The 20925-nt window shown below is 45.2% G+C and overlaps 1 protein-coding gene across 1 annotated transcript in view; it reads left to right on the forward strand.

Moving 5' to 3' along the window:
- Nucleotides 1-20925, forward strand: part of Myof (myoferlin) — a 151727-nt gene that overhangs the window by 94838 nt on the left and 35964 nt on the right. Inside the window, exons 25-36 of the mRNA XM_032891850.1 lie at nt 1955-2086; nt 3704-3867; nt 7882-7996; nt 10269-10374; nt 11527-11672; nt 13842-14015; nt 14502-14610; nt 16417-16494; nt 18394-18575; nt 18654-18812; nt 18928-19026; nt 19903-20064. Coding sequence (XP_032747741.1) covers nt 1955-2086; nt 3704-3867; nt 7882-7996; nt 10269-10374; nt 11527-11672; nt 13842-14015; nt 14502-14610; nt 16417-16494; nt 18394-18575; nt 18654-18812; nt 18928-19026; nt 19903-20064 — 1626 coding nt within the window. The remainder of the gene's footprint in view (nt 1-1954; nt 2087-3703; nt 3868-7881; nt 7997-10268; nt 10375-11526; nt 11673-13841; nt 14016-14501; nt 14611-16416; nt 16495-18393; nt 18576-18653; nt 18813-18927; nt 19027-19902; nt 20065-20925) is intronic.

Here is a 20925-nt window from a genome sequence, read left to right on the forward strand (position 1 = left end):
CATTTAAGATAGGTTTACACTTCAAATAATGTGATCCGGAAAATGCCTGACAGGAATGTCTAGCATCTTGACTTCTAGTTGGTTCAGATCCTGTCAAGTTGACAGCCATTATCAGCCTCAGAAGGCTCTCTAATGTAGGAAAGTCTCCATAATTGTTACTTTAAGCAGAAGTTTTGAACATTTTTATCATCATCATCATCATCATCATCATCATCATCATCATCATAATCATCATCACCACCATCATCAATTATTGGGGGCTTTTGTTGTGTGTTTGTTTTTGGAGACGTAATCTCATTATGTAGGTCAGGTTGAACTGGAACTCACAGAAATCTACATGCCTATGCCTCCCAAGGGCTGGAATTAAAGGCATGTGCCACAATGCCATACTAGTTCTGAATACTTTAGAGTCATAGGCTCCTTTACTTCTGGCTAGGTCGTGTGTGTATCTGATATTCTTCAATTCTCTGCAAACTTCTTAGAACACATAACTCCATCCTAGAACACCCCCCTTGCCATGAGGAACTTCTCTGGGAATGTCTTGAAAACTGATAGAGGCCTGGGTCCACATCTGAGAACCCAGCATAGCTCCCATTGGCATGCTATCCTGCCGACCCCAATCGGAGCTCCTTAGATTTCAGAAAGAAATAACAATTTTTGAAAAGGAGAAAAGGCTGAGTCAAGGCAGTGTGCTGTCTAAATCAAGGAGCTGTCTGCTGGCTTCTAATGTGTTGATGTTGTTCTTTAACCAGGAGGTCATAAATAGTGTTGGAGTGGTCATCTTCTTTCAAACGTTCTGCAGCATGAGTCTGACTTAGAACCACAGTTATAGTTGCTGTCAGTAGTTTATTAGCAAATAAAGCCTCACAGGACACCAGAGAGACCAGAGGGCTGTGTTTAACATTAGGTTTCAGAATCTAGTGGATAAACAGAAGAGAAACGCTTTTAAGAAACTATGAATTTATTGACCTTGTTAATTCTCATTATCTAGTTTTCGAAGTTTTTTGGTTCAGTAGATTTTTTTCCAGTCTGGGCATCTCTTTGTAGCATTAAAAATATTTAAGACTACAAATGGGCTTTTTTATATGGCTTCCATGCCCCAATATTTGTTGCAATAGAAATTAAAATAGAAAAACAAACACCAGATGCAGGAGATTTTTCCTCAAAACACACACACACACACACACACACACACACACACACACACACACACACACACCTTGTCAATTTATAGCAGAGCTTTTGTCAAGACAACTGTCACATGTTAATGTGTAAGGTGACCTGTGAGAGCTTTTCCTTTTAACACACTAAGTATTAAGAAGACATGCACCCAAGGATGGGGATTTAACAAAACTAGTAGTCTATACTGGGTTTTAAAAATCCAGTATAATTTTTTTTTAGTTCTTTAGTTTGTTTGTTTATTTGTTTAAGTCAAAAGAATTCTTTAGTGTAACTGAAGCATTTCATCTCCTGTGCTTGACAATTAAGTGCTCTAACTACAGCCGGGGGCAGTGGGATGCCGCTGTCCCATCTGTGCAAATGTCAACATAACAAAGAAGACAGATCTCACACTGATGCTATTATAAAGTCTTCTTCTCTTGGAGACCCCTGAAATGGTCTCTGGGACAGGCCGGAATCTATGGTTCACACTTCGATTGGTTGATTGAATGACTGAAGTAGAGACAGTTTATCAATGAAGAAAAGGATGCTTCTGAGGATAGACGTGAGCCAGAGAGCTGGGAAAGGCCAGGCACTCTGAAGGGCTGCGAGGAGCTCATTGCTTTAGCTGCCATTTCAGCCTTTGTGGGACGGTCACTGATCAGTTTTACCCAGAGCAAATACAAGCTCAGGTGGAGCAAAGGGTAGAGGTTGTGCATGCTTTGGGCTTTAGCTTACATCACAGTTTGTGTGGTGTCTGTCCCATGTCACCTAAGATCTTATTGTTCATCCACAGTATCCACAAGAAAAGAACAATGGGCCCAAAGTGCCTGTGGAATTGCGAGTGAACATCTGGCTGGGCTTAAGCGCTGTGGAAAAGAAGTTCAATAGCTTCGCTGAAGGCACATTCACCGTCTTTGCTGAAATGGTACCACCTTTGGTGACAGACCTGTCTTTTCTCTTTTTACCTACCTAGAGCGGTCATCGCTACCGCCTGAGATACCTCCTAGTCTAGCAGATGAGAAGAGGCACACATACCCATCCCCACCCACACCTCCCTCACCCCCCTGCCTGAGGGTTATCAACAGTAGAACACTTCAGAGTGGCTGTCCCCTTTGTGTGATAATTCCGAGAGGTGACCAAACACCAGCTGGTGGCCTTGAAGGTGGATTCTTTTCCAGCTTATGGCACCAGAAACAGTATCAATTGTTCGTACCAGTGCCAACATAAGACACACTAAATAGGAGGCACGTACATGCATGTACACGTTTCTGGGTGTCTTTGGGGGTACTTCACATGTGCCTGTCCATGAACACCTCCTCTTATCCTGTTCTAGTGTAGCTATCTCAAGATGACACCCCCAAAGCCACTGAAGGTCACCACCTCCACTCTTTGTGTAGACCTGTTGCCCATGCTGAGACCTGTGCTTGGATTTTATTAGAGTCATGCTGGCCTCCAAGCAGAATGGACAAGAAAACCCTGTTCCTCTATTCTGTACTCTTGCCATGCACGTCCTAGTTTCATGGATCCTTGAGAAAACAATTTAGGAATAGCTCCCTTCTGGGCTCAAACCCGCTCCTGAGACTATACAAGCTCGTGCTCTGATGCATCAGGCACATACATTTCCTGCCTCCCTTTTACGCAGATCTTACCTGTGCCTTGGGCAACTCATTTCCTTTGTAGGGTCAACATCAGATAATAGACAAATGAGTTTGAAACCAAACAGGACACCCACCACCCTGGGAAGTCTCTCTTCTTTCCAGGATTGAGAACATGAAGATCAGCAGGCCATCCTGAATTTATAAATTCTACGTCAGAAGGGAACGGCCAGGGTTGGCGAGACAGCTCAGTGGTTACAGGTGCTTATAGCTGAGGCTGATTACCCTGATCAATCCCTGGGACCTACATGGTCAAAGAAAAGAACCCACTACCAAAAGTTGTCAGGGCTTGCACACACAGATAATTGCAACCAGTTTTTTTGACTTAGAAATGAACACTCTGCAACCCAGAGTCATCCATCGCTTTCCAGAAAGTTCTTGTTCTACCTGCCACAGTCCAGAAGAGACTCAGAGCCTGTAAGGCCCCGTACTGCCTGGGGTAGCAACACCACCAATTAATTCTGTCCATGGAGAAATGTGCCCAGATCTAAGCAGTGAACTTACAAGTAAACTTTATGAAATGCACATACACGAGGATGGTTGTGGATATTCCGATGACATCCTCCTGCTCACTGTCACTCAAATAATGGAAGGAACTCACAAGATGTTTGCAGAACACACTCAACCATTTGCACACAAATTCTAGAATAAGTGTAAGAAACGTGTTTACAGAAAAGCACACTGAATCTTAGGAAGATGAGTGACTCACCCAAAGTCGCCTAACCACTGGCAGGCCCTGAGTTTAGGTCCATATTTTTAGATGCCTATAGCTTTTTTTTTCCTTTCTGTGATCATCTGGCCTCAGTCCTGGATAGACCTGGACTTCATGGCTGTCTTGCTTTCTCTATCTCTGATAGTGATTCTCCACCTCTGTCTGTTTCTAACAGTATGAAAACCAAGCCCTCGTGTTTGGGAAGTGGGGCACCTCTGGACTGGTGGGACGCCATAAATTCTCTGATGTCACAGGAAAAATAAAACTCAAAAGAGAATTCTTTTTACCTCCCAAAGGCTGGGAATGGGAAGGAGACTGGGTAGTTGACCCTGAACGAAGGTGAGTGTTTGAATTTCTACGTCACATGTTTTGTCTAGGTGTGTGTGTGTGTGTGTGTGTGTGTGTGTGTGTGTGTCTGTACATGTATGAGTACATGTGTGTGTGTCTGTACATGTGTCTATATATGTGCGTGTCTGTGCATGTGTGCATGTTTGTGTAGGTACCTGCATACCATAGCACACATGTATGTCTGTGCATGTGTGTGTGTCTGAACCTGTTTGTATGTCTGTATGTGTGTCTATACATGTGTGTGTCTGTGTCTGTGCATGTGTGTGTTTGTGTAGGTACCTGTATACCATAGCACACATTTGTGTCTGCATGTATGTGTGTCTGTGCATGTGTGTGTGTCTGTGCATGTGTGTGCAAACACGTGTGTGTGTGCATGCTATAACACACATGTGAACATCAGAAGACATCTTATAAGAGTCAGTTCTCACCTTACACTTTGTTGAGCCAGGGTCTTTCTTTTCTGCTGGTTTTGTTCCTGTGTCCAGGTTAGACGGTGCATGGATTCTGGGTGATTCTCCTATCTCTGCCTTCTCGCTCCCGTAGGGATGCTGGGATTATTGTGCTCCACCACATCCAGCATTTTTGTGGGTTCTTAGGATCCAGCTCAGGCTGTCAGGCCTGAGTGCTGGCTGGAGGTTTCACCCACTGCACGGTCTCCCCAGCCCCTCCATCATCACTCTTATTTACATAACTTTACCCACAGATAGGACTAAGTCCATAGACACTCCCAGGAGGTTGGAAGATACCATCAGTCCCAAAAGTCAAGAAGAGGCACCTAAGGAAATGTAGGGTGCGGGTCTGTAAACCCCAGCTGCCTGGGGCCTAAAGTAGCACTGCTCTTTGGAAGAATGCCTGGAGGGCAGACTAAGCCAAGCTCAGCAACTCAGCAGGACCCAGTCTTAAAATACAGAGTAAAAATCAGTCAGGGAAATGAGTGTATGTATAACTCCGTGGTGGACTACTTGCCTCTCACGAACAAGGTTGTAGATTCAATCCTCAGTGCATCCTTGTCCCACACCTAGATCCAGATACAGCCTGACAACAAACATGCTCTGTGTTAGATCTCAAACCCCAAATAGCTCACTGAGATGCCCATTTAACATATCAATTCTGGCTGCTAGGTTCTCAGCTTCTACCTGTTACAGAGACATCCTGGCTGCCATACCCTGTTCCTACTCCCCAGCCCAGTGCTGGGCTTCCCTTCCCCCAGCTTCTGTGATTCCTACATAATCCAACCATTTTGTCCACGCTGGTCTTTTTGCCCCTTGGTGGCTTGGCTACTTGGCCCAAGGCTCCTCTCTTAGCCCCCTCCCCTTCTCTCTTTCTTCTTCTCTCTCCCAGCCTGGTTCGGTCTGGATCATTCAGGAGCTTCTATCTATGCCCTCCCTCACATTGACAATAAACCTCCTTTAGCATACCTAGAAGCATCATCTCCTACTCTCATTTTTAAATTCATCTGCTGCATGTGTTAATAGATGAGCAGTGGGACCCTTTTGTCAGAGGACAGTACGTCGTTTTAGCAAACAGGGACTATTTTCTCAAGTCCCTGAAGTAATGTTGGCTCATCTAAATGCCAGACTTTTGGGAGAAGGAATTTCTTGGGACTACTAGGCAGTGTGCTGAATAGCATCTAATTCATCCTTAACTACAGTCCTCCCAGATAGGCAGCTGGGCAATGGTGGCTCATGCCCTTAATCCAAGCACTTGGGAGGCAGAGGTCAGCAGATCTCTGAGTTCAAAGCCAGCCTGGTCTACAGAATGAGTTCCAGGACAGCCAGGACTATACAGAGAAACTATGTCTTGAAGGAAAAAAAACATGAAGGCTATCTGCATTGGCCACCATTTCCTGGAGCATGGCAAAAGGACACATGACCCCTGGTTCAGGGGCAAAGGACTTTAATTGCCCACAAGGAGAGTGGATATCACCATTGTTTTCAGGCTCACTGTGCTCCTCCCACTGAGTGACTTGAAGAGGGCCAGATGACATTTGTACCTGAAGTGGGCTAGTGTTGAGGAGGGGAAGCCTGGATGTCAGATCCCAGTTCCTTTGTAATGAGCATGGTAACACGCTGTCCCTGTCCCCTGATCTAGGCAAAGACACTACGTCTACCTTTCGTGACCATTCCCCATACAGCATTGTGGAGAAGCTAACTCCTCACAAAGACCACCGATGCTCAGTGGGCAAGATGCGCAGAGACACAATAAACTCATAAAGAACTAATTCCAGCAAGGAAACTGAGACCTAGAGAGATTGAGCATTTGTCCAAAGGCAGAGTCCCACAAATGACAGGGCTCACGAACCAACAGTCTGCCGTGCTTGCCCACCTTTAAGAAACAGTAGGGAGTGCATGTCAAAGAGGTGAATTATGTGGTGTGTGAATTATATCTCAAAAGTTGTTATTAAAAAGAAAAGAAATGTATACTGGAGATATTATATCTCCTTGGTCCATTGCTTGCCTCGCGTGGTCGAGGTCCTGGGTTTGAGTCTCAATACTCTCAAAAATTAAAAAAATAAAAATAAAAAAGTAGAGGAATAGAAAACTAAATGCTTCTCCTGAGGTCTGGGGGATCCCAGATTTCTAAATATTGCCAGTAGGGTTGGGGACAGAGTTCAGCAGGTTGAATGCTTCCTGGGAACGTGTAAAGCCCTAGGTTTGAGCTCTAGTCCTGAGTCATCCACCCTACACCTGGATTCCCAGCACTCAGAGGATCAGGGATTCACCCTCTGCCTAATAAGTCTCAACAATCAGTAAATAAATAAAACTGTTGCTGACAGCATTCGTCCCAGAGCTCCCTCTTCTGGCCACCTTGTATGGCACACTCGGGGACCTGTATGGTAAGGTCTCTGATTACAGATAGCTTGGTCTTTGGAGTCACTGTGTGGACCTTAAAGTAGGAGGGAAATATGCATGCTCTTCTGCCTGACCCAGTGCCCACACTTGCTGCTGGTGTAAGACTGTTTGCTTGTTTGGAATTATGGGGATTGGTGTGTGTGTGTGTGTGTGTGTGTGTGTACATGCCTGCACGCACGTGGGGTTGGGGGTGGAGTGGGGGGACAGGGCAGGGAGCGGGGGAGTGCTGGATTGGACAGAAGAAAAGGAGCTGAGGACAGGGGAAAGGTAGAGAGAATTGTGACTGGAAAAACACAAGGCCGGGATGCCAGAGACAGCCGCCAAAGCGTTTAGTCTCCTTTGGGGTACAGAGGAGTGATGGATGATTTCAATTTATACAAATGGTCAGGGCCGTTTGCCCCTTTGATACCCCTCCAGTGTTTGATTTCAGGGAGGGTGGGAAGTAAAGGAAAAAGGAACCCTCATTTGAGGGTCCCTGGCAGAAAACTTAAGACATGGTTGGAGCCTCTGTGCTCCAACTGTGGGTGTTTGAAATCCAGACAAAAGCTGGCAAGGCGGAGGAGAGGCAGTATAGAGAACTCAGGGGCCCAGGAGGGCCTGGAGTCTGAAGTGAGCCGGCTTGGCTGTGTGCTTAGAAACCATCAGTTTATGTCGTGTAGAGCGAGCAGTCCATGGGCACACATTTCCACACAGCCTCGAGTCTGCCTCCGAGTTTTTTTAAAGAGAGAGGCCATAGAGGAGTATTTCCTTGCTCTTTGAACTACCAGCCAAGGGTTTTACTGAGAAAGTGCTGGAAAGCCTACACTGAAAGTAGAAGTGTGGAAGACCCACTCTTGGTCCCTGTAGGAAGCGGCTCCCAGCACGGTTTTCCTGGCTCCATTTTAATTATGAGGAGGGAGCAACCTTGCCAATGTGAAAAGTCCTCTATAATTTAGGTCTCACTGCCCCCACCATCCCCCTTCTCCGAATGAAGGTCAGAAGCTTTTAGTTCAAAGTCGACTTTGGAATGGGAAAATGAAAGGGCTCAAGCAAGAAGGGAACTGGTGTCCTTCCAGGCTGTAGGAGCCTCCTGACAGTGTAAAATAGCTAGGGTTGCTGGTCCCAGTTCCATTTTGCCGCCCCCTCGGTAATAGGAGCCCTCTCTCGCCCACAGCCTCCTGACTGAGGCTGATGCAGGTCACACAGAGTTCACTGATGAAGTCTACCAGAATGAGACTCGCTATCCTGGAGGCGAGTGGAAGCAGGCAGAGGACACCTATACCGATGCGGTGAGTCGTTTGCTCTCAAGATGGATGCCTCTGCCCGGGCGCGGTGCATCATGGGACATGCTCCGTCCTCTCCTCAGCTACAGCCCCTGTTCCAAAAAGTCTCCCATTTACAACTGAAGCCGCACAAGTGCATGGTCACTACTGAAGTCCAGTCAAAGCTAGGCCTCTGACTGGACCATGCTATGTGGTAAGGTTTGCATTGTACATGTTTTCCAGGTAAAAATTCATTATCTAAGTTGTTTTTAAAATCTTGACAAGGGGTTGGGGATTTAGCTCAGTGGTAGAGCGCTTGCCTAGCAAGCGCAATGCCCTGGGTTCGGTCCCCAGCTCTGAAAAAAAGAAAAAAAAAATCGTGACAAATGAAATGCTCACTTTAAAGAAATGCACAGGAAAACAAACAAACACATGCAAATATTTTTTAATGGAGCCGAAAGGATGGCTCAGCAGCTAAGAGTGCCTGATGCTCTTGCAAGGGACCAGAGTTCAGTTCCCAGCACCCAAACTGGAGCTCGAAAACACCTGCACTGCAACTGCATGGGATCCGATGTCCTCCTGAAACCTCTGGGCGCACTCACTCATATGCACGGGCTTCCCATGAATAAAAATAAAAAATGTAAACACATTTTTGAAAAGCTTTAAAAATAAATCCAAATGGCATTTAAGGAACTGAGAAGTAGCTCCCCCCCCCCAACTCTGCCCTCCACAGAACAACCACGGTCGCTGGTTTCTGTTCACGCACAAGTGTGTGTGGTTTCCTCTTCTAACTAGAGGCGTGTTGTGCACACATCTCTACAAGGTGCGTTTTCACATAATGATATATTTGAGCACCTGTGTGTGTACATGTTCATGTGGATGTGGATAGGGCCACACATACATGTGTGTGCATATGCATGTAGAGACAAGGTCAACATACCATGTCTTCCTCCACTACTCCCTGCCCCCATTTTCTGAGACAGGATTTTTTCAGTGAATCTGGGCCCACTGACCGACCTGGGCCCACTGACCGACCTGGGCCCACTGACCGACCTGGGCCCACTGACCAACCTGGGCTGTCTGGCCAAGAAGCTCCTGGGATTTATTCATACCCCCCTCCCCAGCGCTGGGTTACAGATGTGTAATTCCACTCTTTCATACGCATGCTGGGCTTCTGAAGTAATTATTAACTGAGCCATCTTCCCAGCCCAGGTCATCTTTTGATAACCATAAACACAGAGCTAAGACCTTGGCTACAGATCCCTGTTGTCATTCATTCGTTTATCTCGTGGACATTTAGGGTTTGGTAGTTTGGGGTGACTTCTGTTTTGGTTCATCTTCAGAGTTTATAAAAGATATGATGGTGAAAATCTTTTTTTTAATTATTTATTTAACGTGTGTGAGTACACTGTCACTCTGTCACTGTCTTCAGACACACCAGAAGAGGGCATCCAACCCCATTACAGATGGTTTTGAGCCAGACGGTGAATATCTTTAAACAACCATTTTTACACAATCAGTGAAAGCTTATGTCCAGAAAAATATCCTTGGGATTGTGTGTCAGATTCTAAATGCATAAAGCCATGGTGATAATCTTGCCAAAGGGCTTTGCAGGGAAGTGGTTACACACTTCCAGTAGCAGCAGCTCCAGAGGGGACATTGTTTCCATCTTGTCTCACTAAAGTGTCTTTGTGATCCATAGACAAGCAGTACCTGCTATTGTTCCCCTTCCCATTCATTTGGTCCTAAGTGAAGCTGGTGTTTTCCATGTGAGCCACCTTTAAATCTTTTACATATGAACTGTGCTATCATAACTCTTTGAGTTTTAATGTAAGCCCAAGTCAACGTTTAGTAGAAACTTTTCTCAACCTCACATGATCAGCCTCCAGGAGCATTTTCTGGACTTGAACCCGTGTATCTTAACGCTTGATCTGGTCTCTGTTTTGGTTTGTTTGTTTTTCCTGAATAGACTCTCGTGAAGATAAATGGCGCCGTTCAATAGTATTAAGTGATGCCATAGGAAACTGCTACTGTTTGACCATTTTTGGCTTACAAAACTAAGAATTTCACATGGTTCAACTTAATACTATTCTCTAATAGTAAAAACAGAAGGTACTGGATACATGCGATTTTAATGTAGCATTTGTATGCAAGTAAAAATAAGAGATTTTCTGAATAAAATGGATCTCGATGATGTATCTATATAGACATGCAGATTCTTTAGTTAAGTATCAGGAAACTTTCCTTGCCTTTGGATCTCATTTGCATCTGTCTGTCTGTCTGTCTGTCTGTCTGTTAGAATGGAGATAAAGCAGCATCACCCAATGAGATGACTTGCCCTCCGGGTTGGGAGTGGGAAGATGACGCATGGACATATGACATAAATCGAGCAGTGGACGAGAAAGGTAACGTGTACATCTACTTGCCTGAGTGTGAATCTGCAGAAAGGCCTGGGTTAACTAGAGCAAAGGTTCCATGAAAGGAAGGACCCTAGCTCTACCTAGGCCATGTGGTGTGATCCATAACCATTCAATTGAGTACCTGACTCAAACAAACAGATGGACCCATACTGGGTGAGGAGATGTTAGGAGTGGAAACTGGAGATGCTAGGGCCAGCCAGCTGGACTATGGGGTACCTAGAAATCCAGAGTAGGAATATAGGTGAGATCTGGGGCTTGGATTTTCTCTCTCCTAACTACTCCATAATCTGAGATAATCAACCTTAGAGGTTCTAGAACTCAGGAGAATGGCAAAATGTCTTACCCGTCATCCCACTTGTGATCATGTGATCAACATTGCTTCCAGGCACAGTAGTGCTCACCTCTCTCACAGACGGTCGGGCCAAATGAACTTACCTTTGGGAACTATCAAAAGGAAAAGTAACATTGACTTCCTCTCAGATGTGATAATACGTGAGCAGAGTGGGATTAACACACAACCATCCAAATGGATGTTGGGATGCACATACCAGATGATGATATCTATAATGGTAGTTACTGAGTAATAACTATGTATCAACCACACAGTTGTGTGCCTTTTACCTTTAAAAGGTTGTCATGTTGGAACACAAGTGGGTTTACCAATGTGCGGGAAAGAAGGAAACATTAGTGAAGGGCTAGGGATACAGCTTGATGGCACAGTGCTGGCCTGGTATGTGCAGGGTCCTGGGTTCAATTCCCAAGGAGCAGAAAGGTTAACTCTTAGCCAAAATGCTGGGACCCAGAAGAAGTGGTTTTTGGTTTGAGAAATGTTCATATATTGGAATATTTGGACACACACATACATATGCATACATACATGCATACATACATACATACATACATACATACATACATACATACATGCATACTTTCACATTTGTGTCATTATGGGTCCCAAAAATTTCAGCATGACATACTTCGTATTTTCAGATTAGGCACGCTCAACCTTGTCTGTGACAATGACAGTAGCAGAGAACATCTGTGAGCAGAGGGAGGAGCTGCGTTCTTCCCTAGCAAGCTATGAGCTGATCACACAGCTGTACTCTTTTGGGTAACTACGCTCAAACTCTGTTGCAGGCTGGGAGTACGGAATTACCATTCCTCCCGACAATAAGCCCAAATCCTGGGTCGCAGCAGAGAAGATGTATCACACTCACAGGCGGCGGAGACTGGTCCGAAAGCGCAAGAAAGATTTGACACAGACGGCTTCCAGCACTGCGCGGGTAAGAGGGGTGGTAGCAGGGAGCTGGACCCGGTGCTCTGCCTGCCACACTGTGCAGAGTTCCAGCTACAGGGCTGTTTCTGCAGAGCCATTTATAAAGCAAGGACCTGATCCTGGGTTCCGGAAATGAACCTAGGGATGTTAGACATCCCTCACTTAGGCCCATACTGAGCAACTCTGGGGATGAGAGCAGTACTCTGTGTTCCCACAAGCCCTCCAGAGATGCTGAGACAGCCTGGAGGATGAGACTTCTATAAGGGATTAAAAAAAGAAAAAGAAAAGATCCAGAGATTATGCTGGCAAAATAGGACAGAGGTGCTGTTACCTCAGAACCTGGAACAAGATGCAGAATTCGAACCCTGGGAGCAAGACTTTAACTATGACCAAAAGCAGCCTGGGGAGGAAGGGTTAATATTTCAGCTTACATGTCCTGACCACAGTCCGCCATGAAGGAAAACAGGGCAGGAACTCAAGGCAGAAACCTGGAGGCAGGAGCTGGTGCGGAGGCCATGGAGGAATGCTGCTTGCTAACTTGCTCTTTTGGCTTGCTCAGCCCACTTTCTTTGAGCCCAGAGCCACTTGTCCAGAGGTAGCACCAGCCACAGTTAGCTGAGCCCTCCCACATCAAACATTAATTAAGAATACCCTCTGGGCTTCCCCGTTGACCAACCTGGTAGAGACATTATTTCGAGGTTCCCTTTTCCCAAATGACTCTAGCTTGTATGTAGTTGACATAAAAACATCCATACCCTAATTTAATTAGGACATCACACGGCTTTAAACTGCATAGTAAAGTAAGTGGAGTAATAATATGAAATTAATAATAAACATTACATCATGCAGAACACTTGACACACATACACATCACGCATACGCTGTAAGATCTGAGCGTTGCTCTTTCCAGAGATGGAGTTCATAGGCATGAAATAGACTAGACTAGCCTTAGGTCATATCTCCAGGAAGTAACAGAAATGACCTTTGAACCCAGGTTAAACGGATTCTAAACAGAAACTCTAGCTATTGCTCTAAAGGTTCAACTCTCGTAGGAGCTATGAAATTGCATTTTATCCATGACAAGCTTCCAGAGTGAAAATGGAGCGACATCATCTTAGTGCCTTCCTCACCTAGAAGCACGTTTTCAGGACAGGGTGTGGTAGAATGAACGAGTCTTAAACACTGCACCGTCTCATCCTGATTGGGTGAGACATTTCTAGACTTGCTTCCCTTTCTCTTTCCACATGAGCATTGACATGACCCTGGAAGAACACAGGGCCACTGGTCAGAATCCTAATTCCACCATGAGGCTTGCTGGGATTTCATATTTTCTAATGTGCATCATTCTTGGCCACACAAAATATGACATCATCACTATCCAGGCTATCACAAAGGAAGACACAAGATCACATGAAATGTGTACTTCATGTTTATCTGAAGTGGAAAAAAAGTAAAGACCATGAATAAAGAGCAGCCCTACATGAGGCTCTTATTTCTAGATTAATCCATAGTAGTATTATCTTCCATTCGTTCCATCTGGCTAGCTTGTAAGACACTTAGATACATTTTTGACCATTCAATTGTCAAATACATAGAGGCAAAGCCATACTATATTTTTGTTCAGTGATGCCTCAGCCTTGAAGACAATCTCTGTCCTGTGCAGGAGCACAGGCGTGTTAAAGGAATCGGATAAAACATTGAAAACTGAGCATGTATGTAAAAATCATGTTTAACTTAAAAGTATTAGACTCAGTGATTAGCTATCATGGAAAGAATATAGTCTGATGTATTATGTCATTTCTGATATCGTAGATGTGAGCATAAACAGGACATTTAAGTCTTCAGGGATGCTATCATTTTACCCATATATGAAATGCAGGTAGTAATTCTGTCCAAACAATGAGCAATCTAAGGTAGAACCCACCCACTCTCACTCACTCCTGTGTCTAAATGGTTCCTGGAGTTGCCTGGTACCTCCCTGTATTTCTATAGTCCCTCAGCTCTCTCAGGTCAGAGATCCGCTCTGTTCTGTCTTTGCCGTATCCCTGGCTCCTCACCCAGTACTTGACAGAGAGTGGATTTCTGTGATTGTGTATTTGTCCATTGGCCAAGTGGTCTACTTTACCAACATGAGGAAGATCATTATTCATCGTTAAACGTTGTACTTCTATTTTAGGCCATGGAAGAACTTGAAGACCGGGAGGGCTGGGAATACGCTTCGTTAATTGGCTGGAAATTCCACTGGAAACAGCGCAGTTCAGATACCTTTCGCCGCAGGCGCTGGAGGAGAAAAATGGCTCCTTCAGAGACACATGGTGCAGCGGCCATCTTTAAACTTGAAGGTGCCCTTGTAAGTCACCAGAAGCTAAAGTGTGATTAATTAATGATGTAAAGGAAGTGTGTGAGTTAGGTAGAAAGCACAGCCAAGTCCCTCAAAGCTCCTGTAATCCCAGTGCCCTGAGTGTCCAATGACGCCCATCTTAGGAAGAAGCCACAACCACATGAGAAGTCCTCAGAAACAGTAGGGACACATCTCTTTCTCCCAGCGATTTTCTAGTATGTCTGCCAGGACCCTGGCTTCAGGAAGCTCTAGTAATTTTGTAGGCACAGATGGCTTGGTTGATGATGATGATGATGATGATGATGATGATGATGGTGGTGGTGGTGATGGTGATGGTGATGATGGTGATGGTGATGATGATGATGATGATGATATGATGGTGATTGGTGATTGGTGATGACTGAGGAGGATGATGGTGGTGGTGATGATGGTGATGATGATGGTGATATTGATGATGATGATGATGATGATGATGATGACTTCCTCCTACTTTAGGGGGCAGACACCACAGAGGATGGAGATGAGAAAAGCCTAGACAAGCAGAAGCACAGTGCCACCACTGTGTTTGGAGCAAACACACCCATTGTTTCCTGTAATTTCGACAGTAAGTTTTAAGCATGACTGTGAATTCTGCACCTGTCATTTTTATCTCTAGAAAACTCTTCAAACCATCAAATAGTATAATACATCTACACAGATGAAGATAACTTTCAATTTCTTCATGAAGAAGATTCATAAAATGCATTTAAAAAACTATATCATATTTGGGATGAAAAATGACCAAATTACTGGTCTTAATTTCTGTTTAAAATACACTCATTCTGGCTAGAAAACACTAAATTATTATCTTAATTATGGGGAAAAGGCTAAAATTTTAAGGAGGATCTGATCTCAGTATCAGCCTTCAAGAATTTCAGAATGTTATTTTTTTTCTTTTTTTTTTTTCTTTTTTTCAGAGCTGGGGACCGAACCCAGGGCCTTGCGCTTGCTAGGCAAGTGCTCTATCACTGAGCTAAATCCCCAACCCCTTCAGAATGTTATTAATAATGGCATATGTTTATCTAGGACTTAAAATGTACCAGACATTCAGGCATTCACAGTTCTGAAATCCGTGCAGTTGGTCATAATTCTCTGCTACCCCTCAAATTGTGTGTCTGTGTGTGTGTGTATGTGTGTGTGTGCATGAGTGCGTGTGTGTGTATCTACGTATCTGTGTATGCATGTGTGTGCATATGTGTGTACATACATGTGAATGTGTGTGTGTGCATGAGTGCATGTTGGTCTATGTGTGTACACACAGGTGATATAGTATATGTCAGTGTGTGCATTAATAAGAGGAGTTTGAACATTTTTAAAAGTCAAAGAAAGTTTTAGCAGATCACTGTCCCAGACATGAATCTCACATAGTACTGAGATCTTGCTCAGTGACTGCTAGAGATCCAGGGTGAAAGTCTGTGATGAACAGCTGTGCACTGAACCCAGGAAGGTCACAATGGGACTAATGGAAGGTCACAGTGGGACTAACGTTCCTCTGATCACCACGCTGGCATTGGGATTGTTCTGGCAGTTTTTATTTGGTTTTATTTTCTCTTTGGAGGCAGAGTTCCTAGTGTAACCCAGGCTGCCTTGATTTCTCGCATGCTGGGATTATAGGTGTGCAGCACCACACCTGGAATATAGTAGTTTAAAGTACACTCCCATTACACACTCGCCTGTCTCTTCTCTGTGTAAAATCCATTTATACAGATAAAATAAAAGTAGCACCCCTGCCAGCCCTACTTTTAAATTGACTCAATACACATACATCCATGTGATGAAGCTTAATTTATAAGTTAGGCACAGTAACAGATAAATCATGTTACCAATGATAAATGTGGACAGTATTAAAAACTCACTACAATAGAGCGGCCAGCATCACGACTCTTGCTTGCACTTTGGGCCTTGATTAAGTAAGAGTTACTTAACACAAGCACTGCAGTGCTATTTACACCACTCAGTTTGCTAACTGAGATAAAGAACTACTAAGGGACTACCAGGCAGGCAGCGTATACAGCGTGGATCCGCTGGACAAAGGCACCATCCACATCCCAAGTGAGGCGCAGCTGGGTGCTTTGAGCCCGATCACACCGTAGGGCTTGCAGTATGGAATTGCGCGTGATGTATTTGTGGACTGTCCCACTTAATGTTGGTGACCTAAAATTGGCGACGAGCAACTGAAATAGGAGAAGCAAAGCCGTGGGTGAGAGGACTGCGTGAGTGTCCTTTTATGAGAAACCACTGGGTCGGGAACATGTGTGCTCTCTGCTATGGGGAAGTGGATCGATCGACCCTTGTGTCTGCAACATGTGTCACCTCAGAAGAGTTGAGAAAAATCTTAGCAGTGTCCTGTTTCTCATCACCTTCTCTTCAGGAGTCTACATCTACCACCTACGCTGCTACATTTATCAAGCCCGGAACCTCATGGCTTTGGACAAAGACAGCTTTTCAGGTGAGGGGAAAACCCCTAATGCTCTATGACGCGGCAAGGCTGGCTTGGAGCCACTGTGCATCGAGTGGCTTTTATGTCTTGTTTTCTTTTCATTCCTTACGATAAGTCCCTTTCCATATAGACACGACGTTGGTATTCTTGAAGAAAACCACCCAGTCATTACTCGAGAAATTACCAACTGCTTTAAGAACCGCTCGTTGGTGGGTGCTGGAGACACAGCTCTTTAACACGAATAATCCCTGGCCGAGCAGTAAAGTGTCATGAAGAGCAACTTTTGAGCTCTCTCTGTGTGCGCGGCTCTGTTTTTAACCCGAGCCCTGGGCTGATTGGTACGTTGAGAGTCTTTACAGGTTTTGGTTATACTCTCAAGATGACAAAAGAGATATTTAACCCATCAGCCCGTGGCACCTTGTCTGTGAGTCTTGTGTCGTTTCCTTTTTGCCTCCTCTGCTGCCTTCCCCTCCCTTCCCCCACCTCCGCCCTGGCAAACTTCTAGCACCATGCACCTCTGAGTCTCCAACACTGGCCCTCACGTCGGTACTGCACATGCGCTTCTGGCTGTGCTCTGTCAGTGCAGATAGAATAGGTGCCACCCTGGGCTGTTCAGGGACATTCCACTGTGAGACCTGCAAGCCACCAAGGCTCCTCTGGTTCTTCTATGGAATCAGCTCTTAAAACACTTGTCTGATGATATCACGCACTGTGTTCGTTCTAATCCGTGTCCCAAGAACTCCTCTTATCCAGTATTTATGGATTGTTTCCTTTCCTAATGAAATTAGACCAGATTATCTAGATCTGGTCTAAAAATTCCATCAAGGTTATCCCACTCTGTAAAACAAAACTACAAAATGTTTTTTTTTTTTTTTTGAGAACATTTTCAAATAGTGTCCACCAGGGGGCACTCTCTCACTGTAGATCCAACCAGAATTCTTAGAAAAATCTTCCCCGATGTTTGCATAAAGCACATTTCTAAGTCTATTTCTCCCAGTTGGATAGGAGATTTATCGATGGGGCAGAATACAAGAAGTTTTAGTCATGAGATGGCTGCCTGCAGTGTTATAACCTCCCCACTCTGCATACACAAGCACTTCAAGTTAGACGTCGTTTACTGCTGGAATAGGTCAACCTCTCTGATACACCGTGAAAAGGTTTAGTGTAGTTATTTGTCCTGTACGACATCACAGAATACTTCTTGATGCATAAGATAGTTTCCATTTCATTTCCAGGGCCTGTCAACAGTTTTCTGTGGTTGCAAGCTGTAAATTCTGAGAGTAACTAAGCCTTTCCTCTCTACTTACGGCTATACTCTTGAAACCCGGCACTCAAACATAAAACTTTCTGTATAGACAACAGTAGAGACAAAATCATGAGATCAACATACACTTGTTGGTTTGTCAAAACAGTGGGAACAAAAATGTAATGGCTGGTACTTGTTTATCAGCGACACGGGCAATAGGCCTTGTTCTAGGCAGTTCCTGGGCTTCACGTCACGCCATTTTCTACCCAGTAGGAAAACTGTCTTCTCTGACAGAGAGGGAGGGGCCAAAAGCTTAGGAAGATGAAATCTTTTTCTTCTAAAGCCATGGGAGCAATGTGTCTGGTTGCAAAGCTTGTATTCTAGGTGATGCATGTGAAAGACCGTGTGCCGAGAAATCTCGATGAGGGTAAGTGTACTCCAGAGAGACGATCCTGAGCACACAGCAGGGCCTCCCGTTAGACGTTTCTCACTCACTTTGACATCTTCCTCCGTGGCATCCCACTTCCTGAACTCCTTGTCTTCAAAGGGGTGGTGGAGGTGAATGATCACTACGTCCAGTAAGAAAAGTCTTTGGTTGAAATGCGCTCTTAGGAGTTAGACTTCTCTGAGGCTCTACCGTGAATATCTTTTTCTGTCTGTAGACCCGTATGCTCATGTCTCCTTCCTCCATCGAAGCAAAACCACTGAGATCATCCACTCCACCCTGAATCCCACCTGGGACCAAACCATCATATTTGATGACGTTGAAATCTTTGGGGAGCCCCAAACAGTTCTGCAGAACCCACCCAAAGTCATCATCGAACTTTTTGACAATGACCAAGTGGTAGGTAATATGAAAGCTTTAGATGACTAGGGGGCCTGAAAGGAGTCTGCAGGAGTCTGAGTGTGCTTTCCTTTCTAGGGCAAAGATGAGTTTTTAGGTCGAAGCATTTGCTCTCCTCTGGTGAAACTGAACTCAGAAACAGACATCACACCTAAGCTTCTCTGGCACCCGGTTATGAATGGAGATAAGGCCTGTGGGGATGTCCTTGTAACAGCGGAGCTGATTCTGAGGAACAAGGTATCGCTTGGTTCTTGCTCCTGGATTCCTCGAGCTGTTTATAGCACCTCAGTGACGCCAGGCACCCTTTGCTCTAATGAAAGGGAAGAATTGACAGCGTATGTTTGTTTCACAGGACGGCTCCAACCTTCCCATCCTCCCCTCTCAAAGAGCACCAAACTTATACATGGTCCCTCAAGGGATCAGACCCGTGGTTCAACTCACTGCTATTGAGGTATGCATTCTCTCCGAGTTTTACTTGACCAAACCGAAGGGTATGGCTAAAAGCAAGGACCATTAATGCAGGGCACACAACCATCATGATGTATGCTGTCTCACTGTGTCTAACGTTCTATAAAATCCGCTCCCTCCCTAATAGAAATAGTTGTTGGAAATGGAAATCTTAACAAAGCCTCAAGAAGCAGATTTCTGAGATTTCTATCTTTTGGGAGGTGGGGGATTCGCCAGAGAAAGAGAAGGTGACCCAAGAGAAAGTGATGTGCAAACAAGATGGTCTGCAAAGGAGCGGGGCTGGGAAAGGATCTGGACAGTGGCGACATGCGAGATAATCAGGGCAGACACAGGCTGGTGGTGATAACCTCGCGGGTAGATGGCTGTGGTCCTGATAAGAGAAGCATTGTTAGCGCCTCTGTTCTGCGGGGCGTTCTCGAAAACAGACACAGGGAGCTTCAAACGGCAGCTACCAGTTTGGAATGCTTGCGGGTCACTTACCGTGCAAGAGGTTATACTTGATCCTCCTAATTGCCCCACAGTAGATCGATCACATGGGTCCCGTTTGCTGATGAGATCTGGCGATGCTGACTGACTCATCAGCGTTCACAGCTGCTGCTTTGCTTTGTCTTTAGCTACCTGACAGGAGGAAAGGGGCAAAACCACTTTCCCTGCACTCCCACAGGCCCCTGAAGATGCTACGCACTGGTATTTTAGGCAAACGTGCATTGCTCCATCTTAAAGACCGTACTGTGATTGAGATTGGATTTTTCCATGTGTGCGTGACCGTGTGCGTGCGTGTGCACATGCATGTGTGTGCATGTGTGTGCGTGTGTGATGTGGCAGGTTTCCTTCCCTTCTCTTTAACTTGTTTTCCCAGATCCTAGCTTGGGGCTTAAGAAATATGAAAAACTACCAGATGGCTTCGGTCACCTCGCCCAGCCTCGTGGTGGAGTGCGGGGGAGAGAGAGTAGAATCGGTGGTGATCAAAAGCCTCAAGAAGACACCCAACTTCCCAAGTTCCGTTCTCTTCATGAAAGTGGTACGGTATCTAGACTCTGCGTGAGCCCATGCTTCCCTACGGCTGACTCAGTTCCAGAATCTGACAGACAGAAAAACCCAGCCTCTCAGTAACCGGGTCAGAGGCTTCGCTCCCCTTAGATCATCTGTAGCCAGTTACCGAAAGCTCCAAACAGCCCCAATGATAGGGACGTATCTATGAGCAGTACCTGTTTCTCCAGTTATCCAGGGCCTCTGTTATGGGCCCTTGGTGAACCCCTCAAGGCCAGATTGTTGACTCCGAGTAGTGTAACTGTACATGGACCTGAACCTTCCCTCTGGGGTCTGGATGTCTAGGGAAGGAACAGCTGTGAAGGACTCCAGTGTGGGTCATAGTGCGGGACTCCAGGGATGGGACATAGCCCTAGTAGTCTGTGTCTGAGTCCATGGCATGGAACATTCTCTGCTCCTTTGAAGTTTGCCTCTGGTTATCAGAGTTGTGTGGTGTCAGATGAGACTCGCAGCTCCACCTGTTAGAATTAGAGCAAGAGGAAACCACCCAACTTGTCCATTTTGAAAGAAATTAAATCCTTAACTTTTTTGGTTTTCCCTGGCTGTCCTGGAACTCATTCTGTAGACCAGGCTGGGCTTAAACTCAGAGATCCGCTTGCCTCTGCCTATCGAGTACTAAGATTAAAGGCATGTGCCACCACCCAGCAATCCTTAGCTTTTAGAAATAAAAAGGAAAATTGCCTTTACATTGCTGTACAAAATATCTCAATAGGGATTTTTCTTTAACTTAATGAGTGAAGACCAGAATTGTCCAATCCCTTTCCCTAGCTCAGTCATTTTCCCTCATGTCCCCAGCACACTCCCCTTGAACGTTGAGGCCATGTGGTTTAAC

The sequence above is a fragment of the Rattus rattus genome, chromosome 2, assembly GCF_011064425.1.
Source record: "Rattus rattus isolate New Zealand chromosome 2, Rrattus_CSIRO_v1, whole genome shotgun sequence".
Lineage (NCBI taxonomy): Eukaryota > Metazoa > Chordata > Mammalia > Rodentia > Muridae > Rattus > Rattus rattus.